Source organism: Rhinoderma darwinii, chromosome 1, assembly GCF_050947455.1.
Source record: "Rhinoderma darwinii isolate aRhiDar2 chromosome 1, aRhiDar2.hap1, whole genome shotgun sequence".
Classification (NCBI taxonomy): Eukaryota; Metazoa; Chordata; class Amphibia; order Anura; family Rhinodermatidae; genus Rhinoderma; species Rhinoderma darwinii.
The window spans coordinates 644,662,315-644,686,553 of NC_134687.1; the positions used below are offsets into that span (position 1 = coordinate 644,662,315).

The 24,239-nt window shown below is 40.5% G+C and overlaps 1 protein-coding gene across 1 annotated transcript in view; it reads left to right on the forward strand.

Moving 5' to 3' along the window:
* The window catches only part of LOC142657883 (uncharacterized), a 55,076-nt gene extending 32,675 nt beyond the window's left edge, over positions 1 to 22,401 (forward strand). Inside the window, exons 5-8 of the mRNA XM_075833426.1 lie at positions 2,836 to 2,999; positions 3,433 to 3,606; positions 3,691 to 3,814; positions 20,522 to 22,401. Coding sequence (XP_075689541.1) covers positions 2,836 to 2,999; positions 3,433 to 3,606; positions 3,691 to 3,814; positions 20,522 to 22,086 — 2,027 coding nt within the window. The 3' untranslated portion in view covers positions 22,087 to 22,401. The remainder of the gene's footprint in view (positions 1 to 2,835; positions 3,000 to 3,432; positions 3,607 to 3,690; positions 3,815 to 20,521) is intronic.
* Positions 22,402 to 24,239: the final 1,838 nt, after the last annotated feature.

Consider the following 24,239-nt stretch of genomic DNA (forward strand, 5'->3'; position numbering starts at 1 on the left):
CAGGGACAATCCTGATAATCAGTGTATATTATATAAGTGATCACACATAGCACCAGAGACAATCCTGATAATCAGTATATATTATATAAGTGATCACACATAGCACCAGGGACAATCCTGATAATCAGTATATATTATATAAGTGATCACACATAGCACCAGGGACAATCCTGATAATCAGTATATATTATATAAGTGATCACACATAGCACCAGGGACAATCCTGATAATCAGTATATATTATATAAGTGATCACACATAGCACCAGGGACAATCCTGATAATCAGTGTATATTATATAAGTGATCACACATAGCACCAGGGACAATCCTGATAATCAGTGTATATTATATAAGTGATCACACATAGCACCAGGGACCATCCTGATAATCAGTATATATTATATAAGTGATCACACATAGTACCAGGGACAATCCTGTTAATCAGTATATATTATATAAGTGATCACACATAGCACCAGGGACAATCCTGATAATCAGTATATTATATAAGTGATCACACATAGCACCAGGGACAGTCCTGATAATCCGTATATATTATATAAGTGATCACACATAGCACCAGGGACAATCCTGTTAATCAGTATATATTATATAAGTGATCACACATAGCACCAGGGACAATCCTGATAATCAGTATATATTATATAAGTGATCACACATAGCACCAGGGACAATCCTGATAATCAGTATATATTATATAAGTGATCACACATATCGCCAGGGACCATCCTGATAATCAGTGTATATTATATAAGTGATCACACATAGCACCAGGGACAATCCTGATAATCAGTATATATTATATAAGTGATCACACATAGCACCAGGTACAATCCTGATAATCAGTATATATTATATAAGTGATCACACATATCACCAGGGACAATCCTGATAATCAGTATATATTATATAAGTGATCACACATAGCACCAGGGACAATCCTGATAATCAGTATATATTATATAAGTGATCACACGTAGCACCAGGGACAATCCTGATAATCAGTATATATTATATAAGTGATCACACATATCACCAGGGACATCCTGATAATCAGTATATATTATATAAGTGATCACACATAGCACCAGGGACAATCCTGATAATCAGTATATATTCTATAAGTGATCACACATAGCACCAGGGACCATCCTGATAATCAGTATATATTATATAAGTGATCACATATAGCACCAGGGACAATCCTGATAATCAGTATATAATATATAAGTGATCACACATAGCACCTAAGGGACAATCCTGATAATCAGTATATATTATGGAATAGCTGTGCCTGCCCTTATGTAAAAGAATTGGGAAATGCATGCACTGTAATTCCTTAATTACTCCTAAAAATAAGAAAATTGAGATTTAAATTGAAAATCATCTATAGGGTTGAATTAAATCTAGATTTAGTTTTTTGGCAAAATCGCCCAGCCCTACTTGCAGCGTATGGAGCGTACTCAGCCTGTAAACCCCCTCCATACTTCACTCCTAGCATCATGACATTCAGTGTTGTCATGGGGATGGCCGCGTTTGGACATGGCTGAGGGATTGCTGGCATCTTTCTTGTTACTGTCTAGAAGGGGTTTATGAATTCGCACCATTAATGTTCTACAACCGACATATTGAACCTGACATTGTATAGAGTGGATGAGATAAATGACGTGATGTGTTATAATCTATATCTGTCTTACTAGTGACCCCGTTATCTGTACAAGGCAAAGAACTATTTGTAGCTTTGTTATAATTCCAGGATGGGCTTTTTATGACCACGGTGGAAATAACCTTCAGTGGTTAGACAAGTATGATCATTTATAAGTCCGGTCATTATTGTTGGGGTGATCACAATTATTTATAGTTCAAAGAAATCCATTACAAAACATTTTGTAAGGTGAAGTTTTGTTTTTTTCTGTACACACTTGAAATTGACAACTCATCATTGCTCCACAATCTCGAGGTGAAGATGATCTTACAAAGGAGCCCCCTCCCAAACACTCAGGTGCACAGTCACTATTGACCGCAGCATCGAAGGGGTTAAATGGCCGTAATCGCAGTTCTCTCAGGTCTCTGGCCTTTGTATCAGGGTGTCAGGTCTTCCCTCTTTCATGTGAACAACTCCTGAGTGTTAAATGTCCTGTGCAGGTAGGGGTTAAATGAGTAAAATACAAGTTTATACTGAAACAATACATCGCTCTGCTCCACTCCACCTGCGCTATAACATAAGCGATCACACTGGATGTTCCTTTTATATATATAATGTCACCTCAGCTGCTGCAGAACCTCACAGTTCATATCAAACACTGACTGCATAGTGTGCACCATGTCTTGTGAGATGTCAGCAATGTCTCCGCAGTATCCGCCATGTGTCAGGTTGTCAGGAGTCAGGTCTTCATTGTCTGGGGGGAAATGTCTTCATTTTACACTTCTCACCTGAGAGATATGCCATAAATGTCTGATATACGGGGCCCCACCTCTATGTGGAGAGCGGGGCTCCCCCGACCTGCCTGGTGAGGTGATGACTGCATCCAGGTGGAGAATGAATGGAGAGGTGACCACACATGTGCACGACTCTCTCCATTCACTTGTATAGGAGGTCTAGAAACAGCCGAGCACGGCCAGAGGTGGAGCCGCATCTATCAGACATTTCTGGCATATCCTGGGGAGAAATGTCCGTGTTGGGAATACCCCTTTATTCCATGTGGTGACGGCTCTGAGAAGATGTTTCTCTCAATGATGAATAAGTGAGGTTCTGTATGTCACACATGATGTTGTCCCCTGTATGATTTCCATCTTCTCCTTTCTTCATGAAGACGTCTGCAGTAATAGATCCTCCAGTTCCTCAAGTTTTCTCATCTTCTCCTCCACAACGTTCCTTCCCCTGAATGACCCATCAAGGATGGACAAGGACAGGAATGAGATGAGCAGAAGAATATTAGACTTCACCTTGGAGATCATCTACCTGTTGAGCGGAGAGGTAAACTTTTCTACATTATAGAACAAGTCACACATAGGGAAGGGACAAAACATAATAGGAAGTAATAGGAACAATCCAGTGTCCTTGATCAGCAACCATTATGGTCAGTTATGTGTCATGTCACCAACGCAGCAATAGTAATGTTGTAGAGTAATGAGAATGACAAGGAACCAGGAGGATCAGGATGACCTCTATATAGAAACATAGAAGATGACGGCAGGAGGAGAGCACATGGTCCATCTAGTCCCCCCAATATTATTTCCTTTTTAGCTTTGCTTTCGTTCTATTTCCTCAATGTCTTTTTGTAGGTGATGTCTCCAGTATTACAGATGTGGGGTCACTAGAGCTCTATACAGCGGGGTCACAATCTCCCTCTTTCTACTGCGGGGGGAATACTGTGTTCAGTTCTCTAAGTGTCTCTCTCCATACAAAGGAGTACACAATAGTGAAGAAGACATCGGGTGACTGTACGACTCCCATCATCCATGAGTCAGGAGGATGGAGCAGTAGTCAGAGCCCCATCACAGAGCCTCCCCCTCCCTCCCGGATACATGAGAAGAAGATCTTAGAACTGATCTACAAGATGACTGAGCTGCTCACTGGAGAGGTGACACTGCTGGGAATGCTGGGAAATTCTACAGTAACAGCACTGGAGGTGTCTGGGTGATGACTGTATCATTGTGTGTGTCAGGTTCCTATAAGGTGTCAGGACGTCGCTGTCTATTTCTCCATGGAGGAGTGGGAGTATCTAGAAGGACACAAGGATCTGTACCAGGAGGTCATGATGGAGAACTACCGGCCGCGCACATCACAAGGTGAGAAGAGACAGATATATATTGGCATTACTGTGGGCACAGGCTGGACTAGCGGCCATGTTGAGGCCTTAATAACGTCATGTTTAGTACATATACACATGTGTACAGTGACATGTAATGTAGGAGCTTCAGAATGTCGGCTCCTTTTACATTACGTTAGATCCCTACGTTTCATTCTGCCGGCTGCTCATAACTTTGCATTAGAGTTCACATTACATTGTACAGCGCTGGCGGCCGTTCTGGATACGGGAGCCATGGAAACGGGCAGGACGCGCTGTCTCCTAATGCAGAGTTATGAGCAGCCGGCAGCGTGGACTATGGACAGTCCGTGCTGTAGTCAGAAGTAAACATGGTAATACAAGTCATGTAGAAAGACGATTATCGGCACACTCCGGCAGTATAATAGTTTCCTATATAATGTCAGTATAATCGGAGGTTCTCTTTAATATTACATGTTATGGGTACTAGATTCTGGAGATGGGACGGTGATCCAGGGATTTATTGTGATTTCCAGATTTGGAGTCGGGGAGGAGATTTTACCCTAATAAGACAATTCATCCACCTCATGGGGGGTTTTATCTTCCTCTGAATCAACACGGTCGGATTATAGATTGGACTTGTGTCTGTCTTTAACCTTATTAACTATGTTGTGGATGAGGTCAAGAAGTGCGTCTGACGTATGTGACGCCGACGCTTCTGACACCAGCTCCACTGGTACCTCCGTCGATTAGTCGCCTCTAGGTGCTGGGAATATTCGGCTTTTATGCCGTGCTGTTATCCTTCAGTCCGACTTGCTGAGCTGAGACTCTGGGCTGATACGCTGACACACTGACAAGCAGTCGGCCTGTGCTATGTTGAGCTGAGCTGGGACGCCGCCGCTGGGCTGACATACCGTCATTGACGACTCGGCTGAGAGCGGGTCCTGTGTATCCATGTTCATCACCTTAGATGTGATGGTAATTATTGTGATAATCTCAGCCGAGTCGTCCGTTCATTTCACTAGCGGATTTGGCTGATCATGAATGATCCCGCTACTGTGTATAGAGGAGACATAACAGCTGTATCGTAAAATGCAAAAAAAAGTTTAACAAAAGTCAATTTAAAAGAAAAAAAAGTGTTTAATCACCTAAAATCAATATTTATATTAATAAAAAATCATTTTAATTAGCTAAGAGATTGAATCAAGTCATTCTAACAATTATTCACCCAGACCTGACTGGATTCATGCCCAGGAAGTCCACCAGCATTAATATCAGGCCGGTCCAGACAGTAATTCCGTTAGGTAGTGCACATAATATGCCTTGGGCTATTGCTTTTCTGGATACTATGAAAGCTTTTGATTCAGTTGAGTGGCCGTTCCTAATGGCTCGTCCACAACGCTTTGGCCCTATTTTCCAAAATTGGATTCAATTCATTTATACATTTCCTAAAGCCAATGTTCTAGTTAATGGCATCCCCTCTGACTCCTTCCCCCTTTCTCGTGGTACGAGGCAGGGTTGCCCCCTATCCCCAGCCCTGTTTGTGATTGCCATTGAGGCTGTTGCGATCCGTTTTAGAGCCACTCTGGTGACGGGTATTATGTGGGAGGGGAAATCTAGTTTAGTAGGCCTGTACGCGGACGACATGATTTTGTTCCTGAGAGACCCTAACAACTCGCTTCATCATGCTATCTCTATATTCGATACCTTCTCACAATATTCTGGTTTAAAGGTCAATTGGCAAAACTCAGCCATACTGTACACTGCCTTAAACCAGCCTTATGAACCTTTAGTCACACAATATGGCTTAGCAGTAGTTAAAGTGTAGCTAAACGTTCGACAAACTTCCGACCTGTCATAGTGACATGTCAGAAGTTTGTATTGGTGGGGGTCCAAGCACGGAGACCCCCCACCAATCACTAGAACGAAGCAGCTGAAGTGCTCGTGTGAGCGCTCAGCTGCTTTGTTTCTGTTCGGCTTTTCCCGGAAAGCCGATGTAGCGGAGTACAGGCTCATGGACATTGTATTGAGTCCGTACACCGCTACATTTATTTCCGGAAAAAGCCGAACAGACACGAAGCAGCTGAGCGCTCACAAGAGCACTTCAGCTGCTTCATTCTAGCGATTGGTGGGGGTCTCAGTGCTCGGACCCTCACCAACCCAAACTTCTGACATGTCACTATGACAGGTCAGAAGTTTTTTGAACGTTTAGCTACACTTTAACAAATTTAAGTACTTGGGCATTACTATGGTTCTTAGCTATGTTGATACTAAGTTTGAAACCATCGTTCTACTACTGTCCTCGATAGGGTTAAAACTGTGGTTTTGATCTTCAATACTCTTCCAGGTATATGACACGTCACTTGTGACGTGCCGAGTATGGGCTGTTCTGTTGTAACACGCATGCGCAGTCCTTGCTGTTCTCTCGAGAACAGCACGGACCGCGCATGCGTGTTACGGGCTGTACAGCAGAACAGCCCATACACGGCACGTCACAAGTGACGTGTCACATACCTGGAAGAGAATTGAAGACCAACACAGTGGCCAGAGGGTGACGTCATCCGTCATGTACCCCACAGCAGCATCTGGAAGCGGGGCCAATTTGGAAAATGTAGGTATATTACATATGTATTTACATTAATAATTTGCAGGTATTAAAGAGACTCTGTCACCACATTATAAGTGCCCTATCTCCTACATAAGGAGATGGGCGCTGTAATGTAGGTGACAGTAATGCTTTTTATTTAAAAAAACGATCTTTTTTCACAACGTTAGGAGCGATTTTGGTTTATGCTAATGAGCTTTCTTAATGCCCAAGTGGGCGTACTTTTACTTTCGACCAAGTGGGCGTTGTACAGAGGAGTGCATGACGCTGACCAATCGGCATCATGCACTCCTCTCCATTCATTTACACTGCACTAGCGATATAGTTATATCACTATGTGCAGCTACATACACAAGCCCTAACATTACTACAGTGTCCTGATAATGAATACACATGACCATCCAGCCTGGACGTCATGTGTACTCAGAATCCTGACACTTCTGACTCTTTTTTTGTGAGATTCCGGCAAGTGAAACCAAATCTCGTTTAGCTCCGTAATCTCGCTAGATTTGGTTTCACTTGGAGAAAAAGCACCGCAAAATTTATAAAGCAGTTTCTCCCGAGTAAATCAATACCCCACATGTGGTCATAAATGGCTGTTTGGACACACGTCAGGGCTTAGAAGGGATGGAGCACCATTTGGCTTTTGGAGTTCAAATTTAGCAGGAATGGTTTGCGGAGGCCATGTCACATTTACAAAGCCCTTGTCGCTGCAGAATTTAGTATGTCCGTTAACGTTGGACATTATCTGCATTTGTCTATGAGCTCCAAATTAATGAATTCTCTGTCAATGGTGGATCTGAGAGAGGCCGGCCGGAGAGAGACCATGATATGCAGCTTCAGTGTTCAAACGATCTCTGCCCTAGGGGGCGGATCCATCTTTATTTATAGGAAAATGAGAGTAGGTGGTAACCTCATACTTGCAAACATAAACATTCTATATATGGTAATATCCCAAAACTCCACATATGGTATAATGACAGGAAAGGTGTAGGCTTTGGTTTCAGCCAATCATCTACAATATGATAATGACTCTGATTCAGCCTATAAGAATTATTTCAATGCATTATAATAATACTTAACCCTCCAAGCCCCAGGTGGCCTGAACCTTGTCCCATGGGAAGGACACACATTTCAGAAACACAAGTTAATTTGTCTCTACTTCTTATCTCACTAGAGAATGGAGACTGCGGATAACTTTAAATTAATTAAACAGAGGCCTGAATCCAAGGCTGACCTATGGTAAACAGCCATTGTCCATTCCACCAAGGTTATTTGATCTGCTCCTTAAAAGAGTAATAAAACATTCAATTCAAGAACACATAGCATAGAATTGCTTCAGGACATCTGCTGACATTTACTTTTTACTTATTAACCTCAAGATGGCTCCTTCAGGCCAAAAGATAGATTCCAATGATCCAAAATGGATGCCTACCATACAAGATGGAGTCCATGCAAAATGTTATCTTTGAAACATATTCTAATCACCTTCACAAAAGCAATATATGTTCACACATATAAAGATAATTAAAATATTTTTGAAACCCCCCACAAGTGACCATTTGAAAACTACACCCATTGAGGAAATTATCTAGGGGTATAGTGAGCGTTTTGACCCCACAGGTTTTTTGCAGAAATTATTGGAAGTAGCCCCTGAAAATAAAAATATTAATTTTTTCAAAAAAAATTTAGGTTTAGCTATTTTTTTCTCTTTTCCACAAGGACTGAATGAGAAAAAGCACCGCAAAATTTGTAAAGCAATTTTTCCCGAGTAAAACAGTACCCCACATGTGGTAATAACCGGCTGTTTGGACACACGGCACGGCTTAGAAGGGAAAGCATGCTATTTAGCTTTTGAAGATCACATTTAGCAGGAATGGTTTGCGGAGGCCAGGTCACATTTGCAAAGACCCTGAGGGGACAAAACAATGAAAACGCCCAAAAAGTTACTCCATTTAGGAAACGACACCCGTTGAAGAATTAAATTAGGGGTGTAGTGAGCATTTTGACCCCACAGGTGTTTCATAGAATTTATTAGAATTGGGCAATGAAAATAAAAACAATCTCTTTTCTTCATTTTCTCAACAAATAAAGAAAAAAATGAACCCAACATTTGTAAAGCAATTTCCCCCAAGTACGGCAATACCCCATATGTGGTCATAAACTGCTGTTTGGGCACACATCAGGGCTCAGAAGGGAAGGAGCGGCATTTGGAGTGCAGATTTTGCTGGATTGGTTTCTGGGCACCTGTGGGACCAAAACAGTGGAAACCCCCCAGAAGTGACCACATTTTGGAAACTACACCCCTCAATGCATTCACCTAGGGGTGTAGTGAGCATGTTAACCCTGCAGGTGTTTTGAAGAAATTAGTGTGCACTCGATGTTGCAGAGTGAAAATGGGATTTTTTTCCATAAATATGCCAATATGTGGTGCCCAGCTTGTGCCACCATAACAAGACAGCTCTCTAATTATTATGCGGTGTTTCCCAGTTTTAGAAACACCCTACATGTGACCCTAATCTTTTGACTGGACATTCGACCAGGCTCAGGAGTGAAAGAGTGCCATGTAAAATTGAGGCCTAATTTGGCAATTTACAAAGTATTGGTTCACAATTGCAGAGTCTCAGATGTGAAATAATAAAAAGAAAGTGACCCCATTTTGGAAACTACGCCTCTCAAGGCATTTATTAAGGGGTGTAGTGAGCATTTTCACCCCACAGGTCTTTTCCATAAATGAATGTGCTGTGGATGGTGCAAATGAAAAATTAATATATTTCCCTAGATATGCTATTTCAGTGGCAAATATGTTGTGCCCAGCTTATTTTTGGATACGAACAACTTTTTGATCACTTTTTATTCCAATATTTGTAGGGCAAAGTGACCAAAAAACAGAAACTCTGGTATCGTTTTTTATGTTTTCTTTTTTACGCTGTTCACCGCGTGCAATAAATAATATAATATTTTTATACCTCAAGTCGTTACGGTCACGGCGATACCAAATACGTAGTGTTTATTATTTTTTAAAAAAAATAAAGGACTTGATAAGGGAACAGGGCGATTGTGTTTTTATTTTATTACTTGAAACTTTTATTATGTTTTAAAACTTTTATTTTTTTCACTTTTTTATTTTTACACTTTTTTTATACTTTTTTTTCAAGTCCCACTAGGGGACTTGAAGGTCCAACGGTCAGATATATATTTTTTCTAATACATTGCGCTACCTATGTTTTATGTGCAATGTATTAGATCTGTCAGTTATTCACGGACAGCAAGCCGATTAGGCTTCGCCTCCCGGCGGGGCCTAATCGGCTTCCGTAGTGGCAGAGCAGGAGGCCATTGTGTCTCCTGTTGCCATAGCAGCAGTCGCCAGTCCTGATTGCCTGTCAGGGCTGGTGACCTGCTAACAACCGCTAAGATGCAGTGATCGCTTTCAATCACTGCATCGAAGGGGTTAATGGCAGGGATAGGAGCTAGCTCCGGTTCCTGCCGTTACAGGTGGATGTCAGCTGCAACATACTGCTGACTTCCACCGCTGATTACGCCGGATCAGCTCCTGATCCGGCGCCATCTTGCCAGCGGCTACAGAGGCCGTTAGGGCTCCGCCGCCGGGCGGGTCCTGACCGGCTTCCGTGCTAGGCAGACCGGGAGGCCAGTATTACAGTATTAGGCCTCCGGTTGCCATTGCAGCCACCGGAACCCTGGCAATTTCATTGCTGGGGTTCCGATGAGCTGCAAACACCTTAAATGCAGCGATCGTGTTTGAGCGCTGCATTTAAGGGGTTATTGGCGGGGATCTAAGCTAATTTCGGTCCCCACCATTACAGCCGGATGTCAGCTGTATGATACCGCTGTCATCCGGTGATGATGGCACCGACTCAGCTTATGAGCCGGTGCCAAGCGTTTGGCGTATGGATACGGCAAAATGCGGGAAGCACTAGCTTTTCATGGCGTACCCATACGTCAAATTTCGGGAAGGGGTTAAGGCCTTTTCAGGCCTGGTCATTAAAGGGTTAAAGGCCCCATGTAGTAGTGTTTGTTATAACGTCGATATGTCTTAAGCCCTTCCCGCCGTAGCCATTTTTCAGTTTTTCATTTTCATTTTTTCTTCCCCAACCGGCCTTATCTGATGAGCACCCCCCAGCAGCACAGAATAGTTCTGACCAGCTCCCCGAAAGTGAGGCGATATGGATGCCTGCTACAAGTTATGCCCCCCAGGTTCCCGACTTCACCGCATTCTCGGGAATCCAAGTGGAGACCACGGGGTTAAGAGTGTTAGATTTTTTTTTTTTATTATTATTTTTCTCCGCTGAATTTATTAATTTAATGGTCAAACAGACTAATTTATATGCGAAAAAATTTCTCGCTCACAATCCCACATCATACTGTGCCAAAGGCCAAAATTGGACACCCACAAACTCAGAGGAACTTTGCAAATTTTGGGGCCTTTTACTGAATATGGGCCTCATAAAGAAACCCAGCATTAGGGACTACTGGTCATCGGATGTCCTATATAATACCCCCCTATTATGACCAGAAAAATATTTGAGGTCATCCTCAAATTTCTGCATTACGCAGATAATACCCGCTGCCCACCCCCCGATGATCCAAATTATGACCGTTTCTTTAAAATAAGGCCTGTCATCAATCATTTTAATTTTAAATTTGCCCAAATTTACACCCCAGGTAAAAATATTGCGGTCGACGAGTCTCTTGTCAGTTTTAAGGGAAGGCTCCACTTCCGTCAATACCTCCCAAATAAAAGGGCCCGGTATGGAATAAAGCTCTATAAGATCTGCGAAAGTTCCACCGGGTACACTCATTGTTTCCGGATTTATGTGGGAAGGGATTCCAAAATTGATCCCCCAGAGTGTCAGCGGAAAAATTGTGTGGGATCTTATACACCCACTACTTGGCCAGGGATATAATGTCTATATAGACAATTTCTATAACAGCATCCCTCTCCAAAAGTGCCTTTTGGCAAGAGCGACAGTGGCCTGTGGCACAATCAAAAAAAATTTGAAGGGCCTCCCCAAAACCCTCCTGGGCCAGACATTGCCAAAAGGAGTAAGCAAAGCAATGTGCAGTGACAACACGTTGCTGGTGAAATATAGGGAAAAGAAAGATGTCCACATTCTAACTAGCATCCATAAGGATAGCAGCATCCACGTTCCAGTTCGTGTCTCCAGCACCACTACTGCCAAGCCTGTCTGCGTACTGGATTATAACCGCTTTATGGGTAGGGTGGATCTATCTGATCAGGTCATAAAGCCGTACAGTGCCATGTGGAAAGTAAGACCTGGTACAGGAAGCTGGCAGTCCACCTCACCCAAATGGCAATGTATAACGCATTTGTGCAATAGAAGGCAATAGAAGCACATTTCTCCAATTTCAGGAGACCATAATCAAGGCCCTTTTATTTGACAACCCAGAAGGGGAGGGCACTTCTTCGGGAGATTACAGTTGCCGTATAATTCCAGGTCAGCACTTTCCCTCAGTAAATCCCCCCACTGACAAGAAAAGATGTCGGGTGTGTTCCAAAAAAGGCATTAAGAAAGACACTATCCACCAGTGTGAGACATGCCCCACAAAGCCAGGCCTGTGCATCAATGAATGCTTCAAAATTTACCATATCTCCACTGAGTTTTAGATTATTTTATTTATACACCCGTTTATTTTACAAATTGGCCATTCTAAATTGATTTTTGAAGCTGAGTAATTTTATATCATATATTTTTGCCCACAAAATGTAAAAGAAGCCCAAACAAAACTAAAAATTCTTACTACACCCCTAGATGAATACCTAAAGTGGTTTCACATTATAATTAGTCACACAAAATTAAAATATTTTTGAAAAACCCCTAATAAAATTTCTCACTATACCCCTAGATGAATACCTTGAAGGGTAGAGTATTCAAAATAAGGTCAGTTGGAATCACTGAAATAGATAGTTGAGCTAAAAATATTTTTTTTTATTTGACAGTATCATTTCATATAAATGTAATATTCCTTCAATACATATTTTTTTTAAATAATTTTACTGAGTTTGCCTATTATTATAACTATGTCCTGCCATATAAAGCTGTTATATTAATTCTTATAAACTATTTGGTGATATGGGCATAGTTCTTTATATTTGGAGGTTACTCAATTTACGAGATGTTCCTGATCAATACATTATGGGCCTTTTTGTTGTTTTGTTCGGGTTTTTGCACAACCTGTTAAACCCGAAAATACTTCCAGGAAAACTGACAATATCTTAGGGGACTAGTGATCCTTTACTGTCCATAAAGATGGTGTTGGACACTGCCCTTTTATATATTCTGTAGGTGATTGGTTGTTTTGCGCAAATTACGGTTCCTACTTTGACGGGCAGGGACCTGTAATGGTGTGCCAACGTCCCTTGGCACGTTCGTCTCTGATATAGAGATTGATGGGGCTAAAGAGACGTTGTATGACCATTGCCTTTGAAAAAAAGTAGTGACATTATAAAGCCCTGTTCTTTCATCCTGTGAACATGACCAAGTTCTAATTTTTTTCCTCCAGTTCTCAAATATATTGCCCTTCAGTCCAATACAGTTCTAATTTAAATTCTCCCTGCTTTAAAGGACGAGTGTCGCGGAAATTTTTTTTTTTATATCAATTTGCTTTTAGTGTTTTATTAAAAGATGTTTTATTTGTGTGTTTGTGTTTTACTTTTTTTTATTTTTTCACTTTTTCGTGTCTATGGGGGCTGCCATTTTTTTTCCATCTCTGTATGTGTCGATTATCGACACATACAGACATGGAATACGGCACATACAGCCCCATAGTGAATGCGAACGGGGCCCGTTCCATCCACTATGCTGTACGCCGTCTGTGTGGGAACGGCGCATGCGCCGCTCCCACACAGTCCAAATTGAAGGTCTTCGGCCGAGCGATGTCCGGCGCCATTTTCTTGTGGACCGGAAGCCGCGGCCGGACAGAAAGATTATGACTTCCGGTCGCGGCTTCCGGACTTGTGCACTTGGAGCAGACGGAGCGGAGGGAGCGGCGGCGGCAGGAGCAGGTAAGTTAGGTCTGTGTATGTACGTGTTTACCTGTGTGTTTACTACTGTATGTAAACCTACTACACTGTGTGTTAGCTCAAAAAATGGTGACACACAGTGTAGGAGGTTTGACCGTTCAATCCCCTCCTTTCTCCTGGCACTAGCCAGGATAAAGGAGGGGGGATTCTGTGAGCTCACTAGAGCGAGTGAGTTTTCACAAATTTTGCAGCATAAAGCAATGTGGTTGCTTTACCACATGCCAATGCTGCAATTTTGGGAATTGCTCCATCTAGTGACCAGCACTGGGAAATGTTATAAATTAGAATCTCATTTATAATATTTCCTGACTCATGAAAAAATTAAAAAAATTAGAACAATATTTAATCACTTATACACTAACTGTTTAACTAAAAAAGAAAAAAAAAATTTCTAGCGACACATTACCTTTAAATGTTGTTAACAGTTGTGGACTGACATATTTGTTGGTCATCTGCTTTGTTAGCGTGACATAGTTACATACACTGGCAAATGCACTTCTACGGGTTAATATGCTGTGGAAGGCAACCATTCCCCAAAAATAATCGTTTTGGTAAAAAAAAGGACCACCTAAATACCATGATTCCGGCTATGAAAACCTAGCGGTACAAACACTCATTAAACCACTAGGTGAATACCTTAGGGGTGCAGTTTTCAAAATGGGGTCACTTCTAGGGGTGTCAGATAGTTCTGCAAGCTCAAATCCTTTACAGACAAAACAGATAAAAACAAGGGGACATATATACAAAAACACCGAAAGATGCCATACTTACAAATGGACACAGCCAGGTCAGAAACACTGATGAAGGAGAGTGAGCAGGTGCTTTAAATAATAATAGCCACTCCCACTAGTCTTGAGGGGAGTGGTGTGTGGTGCATGGGATGTGTAGTAAGAAATATTAAATGAATAGTGTATGTGCAAGTGTAATAATGTAAGTGAAATATAGGGGGCAGTAATGAGTAAAGTGCCTCAAAAATAAATGAATAATGGGGTGCAAGTGTGTGAAACATGGAGGGATAGTGTGTAAGTCATGAGGCGCAACGTGTATAGCCAGGTAGAAGCCTATTTGTGACACCTTGATAATTCATAGAGCGGGCTACCCTGCTTGCTAAGCCAAACAACAACACACCATGCTCTCCCAGCATCAAAGACCCGGCTGTGTCCAAAAGAAGCGAATATAAGTAATAATGAAAAATACCTTGGGTATTAGTGATCATTTTGGCCAAAAGGACTCAAGCTCACAATCCACGACAAGGATCCCCAGACTTGCGAGTCCCTAACTGGAACGAAAGGCTTTTTTTTTTTTTTTTTTTTTCAAATCCTTTACCGGCATGGAGTGGGGCCTATCCACTCATTCAAGCTAAAATTACGTTCTGAAAAGCCAAAGGGTTCTTCTTTGCTTTGGGGTAACACTGTGAGGGCATGCAGCAGATTACGGCCTTAATGGGGGTAGAAACTGGGTAATAAATGTTGGGGTGTGTTTCATCAGCTTCATGTACTATTTTGTAAAAATATGTCCTAGAAATGACGTATTTGTGAAAAAAATTAAAATGTTATTCTTGAGTGTAGTTTCCAAAATGGGGTCACTTTTGGGGGTTTCTACTGTTTTGGTCTCTCCAGGGCATTGAAAACATTACATGGCACCGAAAACCATTCCAACAATATCTGTGCTCCAAATGGCACTCCTTCCCTTCTGAGCCCTGCTGTGGGTCTAAACAGCCGTTTATTACCACATATGGGGTATTGCCGTAATTGAGAGAAATTGCTTTACAAATGTTGGGGTGCTTTTTCTCCTTTATTCCTTGTAAAAATTAGAAATTTCTCTTTTTTCAGAAACAAAGTAGATTTTCATTTTCACAGACTAATTCCAATAAATTCAGCAAAAAACCTGTGGGGTCAAAATGTTAACTATACCCCTAGAAAAATACCTTGAGGGAAGTTCTATGTCTTGTAACGTCCAAGAAAAATAAAAGGACGTTCAAAAAACGATGCAAACATAAAGTAGACATATGGGATGTGTGAAATATTAGCTATTTTGTTTGGTATTACTATCTGTTTTAACAACAGATACATTTAAATTTAGAAAAATGCAAATGCATGATCGGCTGTTTACAATGGTTGGTATAGCCGACTGAGGGCCTAGTAAAGGCCCCCAGGTCTGCCATCTTTGTGCTCCTTTGAAGCCCTGCCAGGGCTTCAAAGGAGACTGTCAGAATCACGATATACTGCAATACATTAGTTTTTTCGTTATGTTCAACTGGCGTGTATTGTGTTTTTAACTGGGTGTGTTTACGTGTATGACGCTGACCAATCAGTGACCAGTCAGCGTCATACACTCCTCTCCATTCATTTACACAGCAGCGATGTGCAGCCACAGACACAGAGATTAACGTTAATCAAGTGTCCTGATAATGAATACACATGAAATCCAGCCTGGACGTCATGTGTATTCAGAATCCTGACAATTCTGACTCTTTTCTTTGAGATTTCCAGCAAGGGAAACGAAATCTCGTTTACCTCCGTAATCTCGCGAGATTACGCGTGGCTTGCTGGAATCTCACAGAAAAGATTCAGAAGTGTCAGGATTCTGAATACACATGACGTCCAGGCTGGATTTCATGTGTATTCATTATCAGGACACTTGATTAACATTAATCTCTGTGTATGTGGCTGCACATCACTGCTGTGTAAATGAATGGAGAGGAGTGTATGACACTGACTGGTCACTGATTGGTCAGCGTCATACACGTAAACACGCACAGTTAAAAACACAATACACGCCAGTTGGACATAACGAAAAAAAAACGCCCAATTGTCCATTTCAAAGCTCATTTGCATATATATAAAACGGCTCATAACTTGGCCAAAAATGAAAGTTTAAAAAAAACAAAAAAAAACGTTACTGTTATCTACATTGCAGCGCCGATCACATGCAATAGGAGATAGGGATTTGAGAATCTGGTGACAGAGCCTCTTTAAGGATAGAACCTAAAATAAACTTCTAATAGAATGGCATATACAAGTCATATAATGGGCAGAAATAATGTTATTCCTCCTGTACACTCATATGTCATATTATTCTGAAAAGTCATCTAAAAATTTGGTTCGCTTTAAGGGTCTTTAAGAAGGTTTCAAAGTGGGGTTAAAGATGTGGTTTCTTTATATTGGAATGAAAAAAAAAAAAAACAGATCAATGATTATTAGGAAGCACCTTTTTTAACCAGTCGCTGACTGCCCATAGATTATAAATGTCCTGGTGGTCCACACCTATCTTTGCAAGGACGTTTTAAAACAGCAGAGTTTTCCCATCTACACCTCTCCCACTCCATCAGAGTTAAATATATCACTTATTTTATTACACAATAATGAAGCCCTATATGTTCTGAGAAAACCAAAGACAAAATAAATATAAGTTGGCAGAGGAATAGAACAACAATTTGCTATTAAATTGTCACATGGCTAAAACTTGAATGAAGCCACTTCACTAGGTCCACCTTATTAGTACTTGATAGGACCCTCTTTTGCCATAGAACAGCCTGAATTCTTAGTGGAATAATATAACAAGATGCTGGAAACCTTTATTACAGATTCTGATAACCTCACTCTGTCTATTCCACCACGTCCTAAAGATCTTCTATGAAATTGCGATCTGGTGACTGTGCAGCTATTAGGATAGAAATTGTAGGTATGGGGAAAGAGGAAAATGGAGCAAGATTGGTCAATGTCGCCTTCAATTCTTTTAATTGATACCGACTGGTATAGGAAACGGAATTTATTGTGCAATTCCCCTTTTCCTTTTATTGCACAACAATTTTTAATGGTTTAATTATTTTTATTTTGTAATTTTTATATTTTTATTACTTCATTTATTGTAAATGTTTTATTTGTATTTCAAATCCCATTGATTAACCCCTTCAGGACCCAGCCACTTTTGGACCAAATGACATCCTCATTTTTTAAATCTGATGTGTGTTACTATATGTGGTAATATTTTGGGAATGCTTTTACCTATCCAAACGATTCTGAGATTGTTTTCTCGTGACATATTGTACTTTAAGTTAGTGCAAAAATTTGGTCGATATATTCAATATTTTTGTGTGAAAAACACAAAAATTTAGAGAAAATTGGCAAAAAATTAACATTTTCTAAATTTAAATGTATCTGCTTGTAAGGCAGATAGTTATACCACACAAAATCGTTACTAGCTAACATTTCCCATATGTCTACTTTAGATTGCCATAATTTTTTGAACATCCTTTTATTTTTCTAGGTCGTTATAAGGCTTATAAGTTTAGCAGCAATTTCTCACATTTTCAAGAAAATTTCAAAAGCCTATTTTTTTAGGGACCAGTTCAGTTCTGAAGTGGCTTTGAGGGCCTTATAAATTAGAAACTCCCACAAATCACCCCATTTTAAAAACTGCACCCCTTAAAGTATTCAAAACAGCATTTAGAAAGTTTCTTAAACCTTTATGCGTTTCACAGGAATTAAAGCAAAGTGGAAGGGAAATTTGAACATGTCATTTTTTTTTGCAGAAATTCCATTTTAATAAATTTTTCCTGTAATACTGAAGGTTTTTACCAGAGAAACACAACTGAATATTTATTGCCCTGATTCTGAAGTTTTAAGAAATATCCCACATGTGGCCCTAGTGTGCTACGGGCCTGAAACATAAGCCCCAGAAGCAAATGAGCACCTAGAGGATTTTTGGGCATTCCTTTTCTTAAATTATATTTCAGGCACCATGTCAGGTTAGAAGAGGTCTTGTGGTGCAAAAATAAAGGAAACACCCCAAAAAAGACTCCATTTTGGAAACTACACCGCTTGAGGAATTCATCTAGGGGTGTAGTGAGCATTTTGACCCCGCAGGTGTTTCATAGATTTCATTAGAATTGGGCAGTGAAAATGAAAAATTACATTATTTTCCAATAAGATATAGCTTTACCTCAAAATGTTTCATTTTTTCAACAAATAAATGAGGAAAAGCACCCCAACATTTGTAAAGCAACTTCTCCAGAGTACGGAAATACCAAACATGTGGTCATAAACTGCTGTTTGGGCATGCAGCAGGACTCAGAAGGGAATGCACACGGGAACGCACTTTGTTTCTGGACGTACAGTCACGCCCAATCGCGGGAGAAAGTAAATCTCCCAGTCCGTCATTGTGTGCGTCTGGACTTTATGTTTACGTCGGGACAATACCGACCAGATAATAGGGAAAGGAATAATGAGGGAGAGATTAGAATAATACAAAAAAAATAATCCTACCATACCTAAGACAGGCTCTTAATCACAACGGGATCGAGTGAGTGTAGTGGCGACGTCAATCATTCATGCCGCCCGGCCGTTGAGTGCTAATGACGTCACGGCACCCACGGCTGACACTCTGAATGTATGCAGGCACGATACAGCCTGTAATCTCGATCTCTTTGTTCGGAAGTGTGTGTTTGCAGACTGGGTGTGTGTCTATCCCAGTGCAGTGAAAGCTGCGATCCCGGTCTCGTTGCTCGACTGACAGGTCCTGGAGAAGCGATACTCGGGACAGTACATAAAGTCCAGACGCACACAACAACGGACTGGGAGATTTACTTTCTCCCAGTGCAGTCAAAGTGTTTGTACAAGTCCTAATACACACAACCATAAATTATATGAACTAGGAAACTTACCTTCTGGTGTAATCTGATCCAGCTACTTGTCTGACACAGGCTGCAGCTTTGAACTCTATGTTGTGTGAATTTATGGACTAAGTCATAATCACAACACAAGTTTTTGGAGTACTCCCTCCTTTATTCCATTGATGAGGAATAGCCATATAATGGCACCTTAATCAATGGGATTTAAAATACAAATAAAACATTTACAATAAATGAAGTAATAAAAATTAAAAATTAAACATAATTAAAAATTGTTGTGCAATGAAAGGAAAAGGGGACGTTGCACAATAAATTCCTTTTCCTATAACAGTCGGTTTCAATGAAAAGAATTGAAGGCGACATTGACCAATCTTGCTCCATTTTCCGCTTTCCCCATACCTACAATTTCAATGACTTAATAGGTGGTGTACACCAGAGCAGGAAGGATCACTATCATTTTAAACTTAAAATAAAATAAAATAGGAGGTTCATCCTTTATAAGCTATTAGGATATACAGACCTCCATGCTTTGTCTCATGACACATTCTCTTGTTAAATGTAGACTGTGGCCAATATTAGATTGTCTATAACATTATTAAGTTAAGATGTATGTCCAATTCGTATTGGAGAGCCAAATGTGTTGGCAGTGGACAGGCTTGATTGCCAGACAAGGTTCTGCTTTTCAAAACAAAATTATTTTAAGCAAGTCAAGCTTTATGTAATTATAGTGTAGGACTGGGTGTAGACCAGAATCCTGGATATCTTTTAGGGCGGATTTACACGAACGTGTAATACATCCGTGCAACGCGCGTGCTTTTCACGCGCATCGCACGGACCTTTGCTAGTCTATGGGGCAGTGCAGACTGTCAGTGATTTTTGCGCAGCGTAAGTCCGCTGCGTAAAACTCACGACAGGTCCTATATTTCTGCGTTTTTCGCGCATCACGCACCAATTCAAGTCAATGGGTGCGTGAAAATCACGCATGCCACACGGAGGCGCCTCCGTGGGACGTGCGTGATTTGCTCAACAGCAGGCAAACTATGATTGCAAACTGAAAAGCACCACCAAACATACAAACAGAGTGTCATAATGATGGCGGCTGTGCAAAAAGCACGCAGCCGTGCCCCATATGATCATGACACACAGAGCTGTCAAGTACCTTTTGCGCGCGCATAAAACGCACACGCTCGTGTAAATCCTCCCTTAAAGTGTTTTACAAAGCTTTATAAGGCTGGAATCACACACACATAGTTTTTGAGCTAAAGCTAGGAATGGATTCAAAAGACATGGCTTAAACTTCCCCCTGCTTGATCCCCTTTGGCTTTGGCTCAAAACACTGCATGTGTGTTCCAGCCTAATATGAATGTTATAAATTTGTCAACTTTTTGTTTTGAAACAAAATCACAAAATGCATTTTTAATCCTAACAGAAAATCCCAGTAAGGATTTTGAGGGAAATATCATGTTATCGATAAATCATAAAGTAGAAGATGAAGATATGATGCACCAGTCTCCAGGAGAAAACCTCATTACCTTTAATGTGCATCCAGGACTTCACAGTACAGATCTATCCTATAATTCTCCAAATTATGGGGAACATTCTCCTGACCAATCACAGATTGTTACCACAAGTACAGCTCAGAAAGGGGGTAAAATATTTAAATTTGGTAAACCGCTCATAAAAATCTCAGGTCTTTTTACAAACAGAAGAAATCACACAGGGGAGAAGCCATATCCATGTTTAAAATGTGGGACATTTTTTAGACAAAAATCAACTCTTGTTGTACATGAGAGAAGTCACACAGGAGAGAAGCCGTATTCATGTTCAAACTGTAAGAAAAGTTTTACACATAAATCATGTCTTGTTTCACATGAGAGAAGTCACACAGGAGAGAAGCCGTATTCATGTTCAGAATGTGGGAAATGTTTTACACAAAAAATAGGGCTTGTTAGACATGAGAAAAGTCACACAGGAGAGAAGCCATATTCATGTCCAGAATGTGGGAAATGTTTTACACGAAAATCTACTCTTGTTGTACATGAGAGAAGTCACACAGGAGAGAAGCCATATTCATGTCCAGAATGTGGGAAATGTTTTACACGAAAATCAGATCTTGTTGCACATGAGAGAATTCACACAGGGGAGAAGCCATATTCATGTTCAGAATGTGGGAAATGTTTTACAGATAAATCAATTCTTGTTACACATGAGAGAAGTCACACAGGAGAGAAGCCGTATTCATGTTCAGAATGTGGGAAATGTTTTACACAAAGAACAGGGCTTGTTAGACATGAGAAAAGTCACACAGGAGAGAAGCCATATTCATGTCCAGAATGTGGGAAATGTTTTACACGAAAATCATATCTTGTTGCACATGAGAGAATTCACACAGGGGAAAAGCCATATTCATGTTCAGAATGTGGGAAATGTTTTACAGATAAATCCAGTCTTGTTGCACATGAGAGAAGTCACACAGGAGAGAAGCCATATTCATGTTCAGAATGTGCGATATGTTTTACTACTAAACGCAAACTTAGGGGTCATCAGAGAAGTCATACAGGAGAGAAGCCATATTCATGTCCAGAATGTGGGAACTGGTTTACACGAAAATCATATCTTATTGTACATGAGAGAAGTCACACAGGAGAGAAGCCATATTCATGTCCAGAATGTGGGAAATGTTTTACACGAAAATCATATCTTGTTGCACATGAGAGAATTCACACAGGGGAAAAGCCATATTCATGTTCAGAATGTGGGAAATGTTTTACAGGTAAATCAAGTCTTGTTACACATGAGAGAAGTCACACAGGAGAGAAGCCGTATTCATGTTCAGAATGTGGAAAATGTTTTAAACAAAAAACAGTGCTTGTTAGACATGAGAAAAGTCACACAGGAGAGAAGCCATATTCATGCCCAGAATGTGGGAAATGTTTTACACGAAAATTATATCTTGTTGTACATGAGAGAAGTCACACGGGAGAGAAGCCGTAATCATGTTCAGAATGTGTGAAATGTTTTACTACTAAAAGCAAACTTAGGGTTCATCAGAGAAGTCATACAGGAGAGAAGCCATATTCATGTCCAGAATGTGGGAAGTGTTTTACACGAAAATCATATCTTGTTGTACATGAGAGAAGTCATACAGGGGAGAAGCCATATTCATGTCCAGAATGTGGGAAATGTTTTACACGAAAAACAGGGCTTGTTAGACATGAGAAAAGTCACACAGGAGAGAAGCCATATTCATGTCCAGAAAGTGGGAAGTGGTTTACACGAAAATAATATCTTGTACATGAGAGAAGTCATACAGGGGAGAAGCCATTTTCATGTTAAGAATGTGGGAAATGTTTTACACATAAATAAAGTCTTGTTATACATGAGAGAAGTCACACAGGAGAGAAACCATTTTTATCTTCAGAATGTGGGAAATGTTTTAATTCTAAAAGCAAACTTAGGGCTCATCGGAGAAACCACAAACCACACTGGGAAAGACGTTTTGAGTCTCTATATGTGAAAAATGTTTACGCATTTGTTTTTTGCTAAAAAAAAAAACAACAAATAACTGCATGTGTGATTCCAACCTTAGAGAGGGTCTAGGAGGGACGTGTCTCATTTAAACCTCTGTCGTTTGATTTACCCTTTGTTATTGAAATGTGTGGTATCACCATGTTGAAATCCAGAGCGCTCTGAAGCCTTCAGAAAAGTTATGGGTGTCTATGATTCAGGAAAGAGAAGATGTCTAAACTATGTCAATCATTCCACTGTCCAGAAAACCATCTACATTTGGAGATTTCAGACAACTGCCAATTGGTCCAGTCTGTCTCAGTAAGATCAGCCTGAGAGCAGAACACAAGATGCTGAGAGAAGCTTTTGAGAATTTCTTAAAGATCTACTGCAGATTTTCCCACTCTTGATGTCTCCCATTGCAAAAATGCTTAAAAAATGAAAACTACATGGGGTATGTCAAAATAAAACCTTAGCTATCCAGAAAAAACATCGGGGCAAGACTATAATTTGCTCACGAACACCTAGGCAATAAACATGACTTCTGAAGCAGTCTGCTCTGGAAAGAAAAATCCAAAAGTAATTTGTTCCCAGTGCCAGAAGACATGTTGGCATGAATTATGGACTGCATTTCATCAGAGAAAATTTTTTTTTAAATGACTTGAGAGCATGGTGGAGGAAATCTTATGGTTTAGAACTACTAAACTGCATCAGGACCTGAGCAGGTCATCATCCTAGAATCTACTATGAATTCTACATTGGCAGAGTCTGAGGATAATGTGGGACCGTCTGTCAGAAAGCTTTAAGTTCAGCTTAAAGTAGACTTTGGAACAACACAATACCAGTAAACCCACAAAGGAATGGCCAAGAAAAGAAATAGAGAGTTTTTGAATCACCAAGTCAAAGCCTAGTTCTAAATCCCATCAAGATGCTGGGGGGATGTAGAACTGGTTGTGCATGCTCCCCGTGAAAGAAAAGGAAACAAAATCTCCCTTATAAGCTTAAAACTACTGATAGAAAGTACTAACCAAAATACACAAGTGTGAATGAGGCCTTATAAAAAATATAATCCTGCTGGAGTTTGTTTTTCCAAAGCGGCAGAACCCGTTATTTGAGCCATAGAAGGAAGTGTAATATCTGCGAGGTTTTTAGTTTTGTTTGAAAAATTATTGAAAATTTAATTTACACATATTACTCTATATTAGAGCTTGTATGTAATGAGGATACTGCCGGTTCCCCCTGTGTGCATTGAGCACCCCGCCGGGACTATGGGAATCAGCAGACAACTGGCCATAATTCCATGTAAAACCAAAAAGAGGCATCGAAATGTTTCTACATTTTTAAAACGTCATTGGATGTCTCAACAATACTAGACATTTCCGGGTGCTTTGAACCCTTTCTTTAAGTCCAAGACAATTTTACGCTTTTATTTTTTTTTGCACAAATCTCTGGTAAATCCACAGAAAAATCCACATGTGGCTTCTGCTGCAGATTCAACTTGGATTTCAACCCTTCCACATTGAAATAGTTCAAATTTGTGACAAATCCTCTGGCCCCTAAGCCTCACAATAGACAAACTACCTGTACTGTAGGTATTACTTTTCTTCACTCATCTCATTATCATCACAGGCAGGATTACA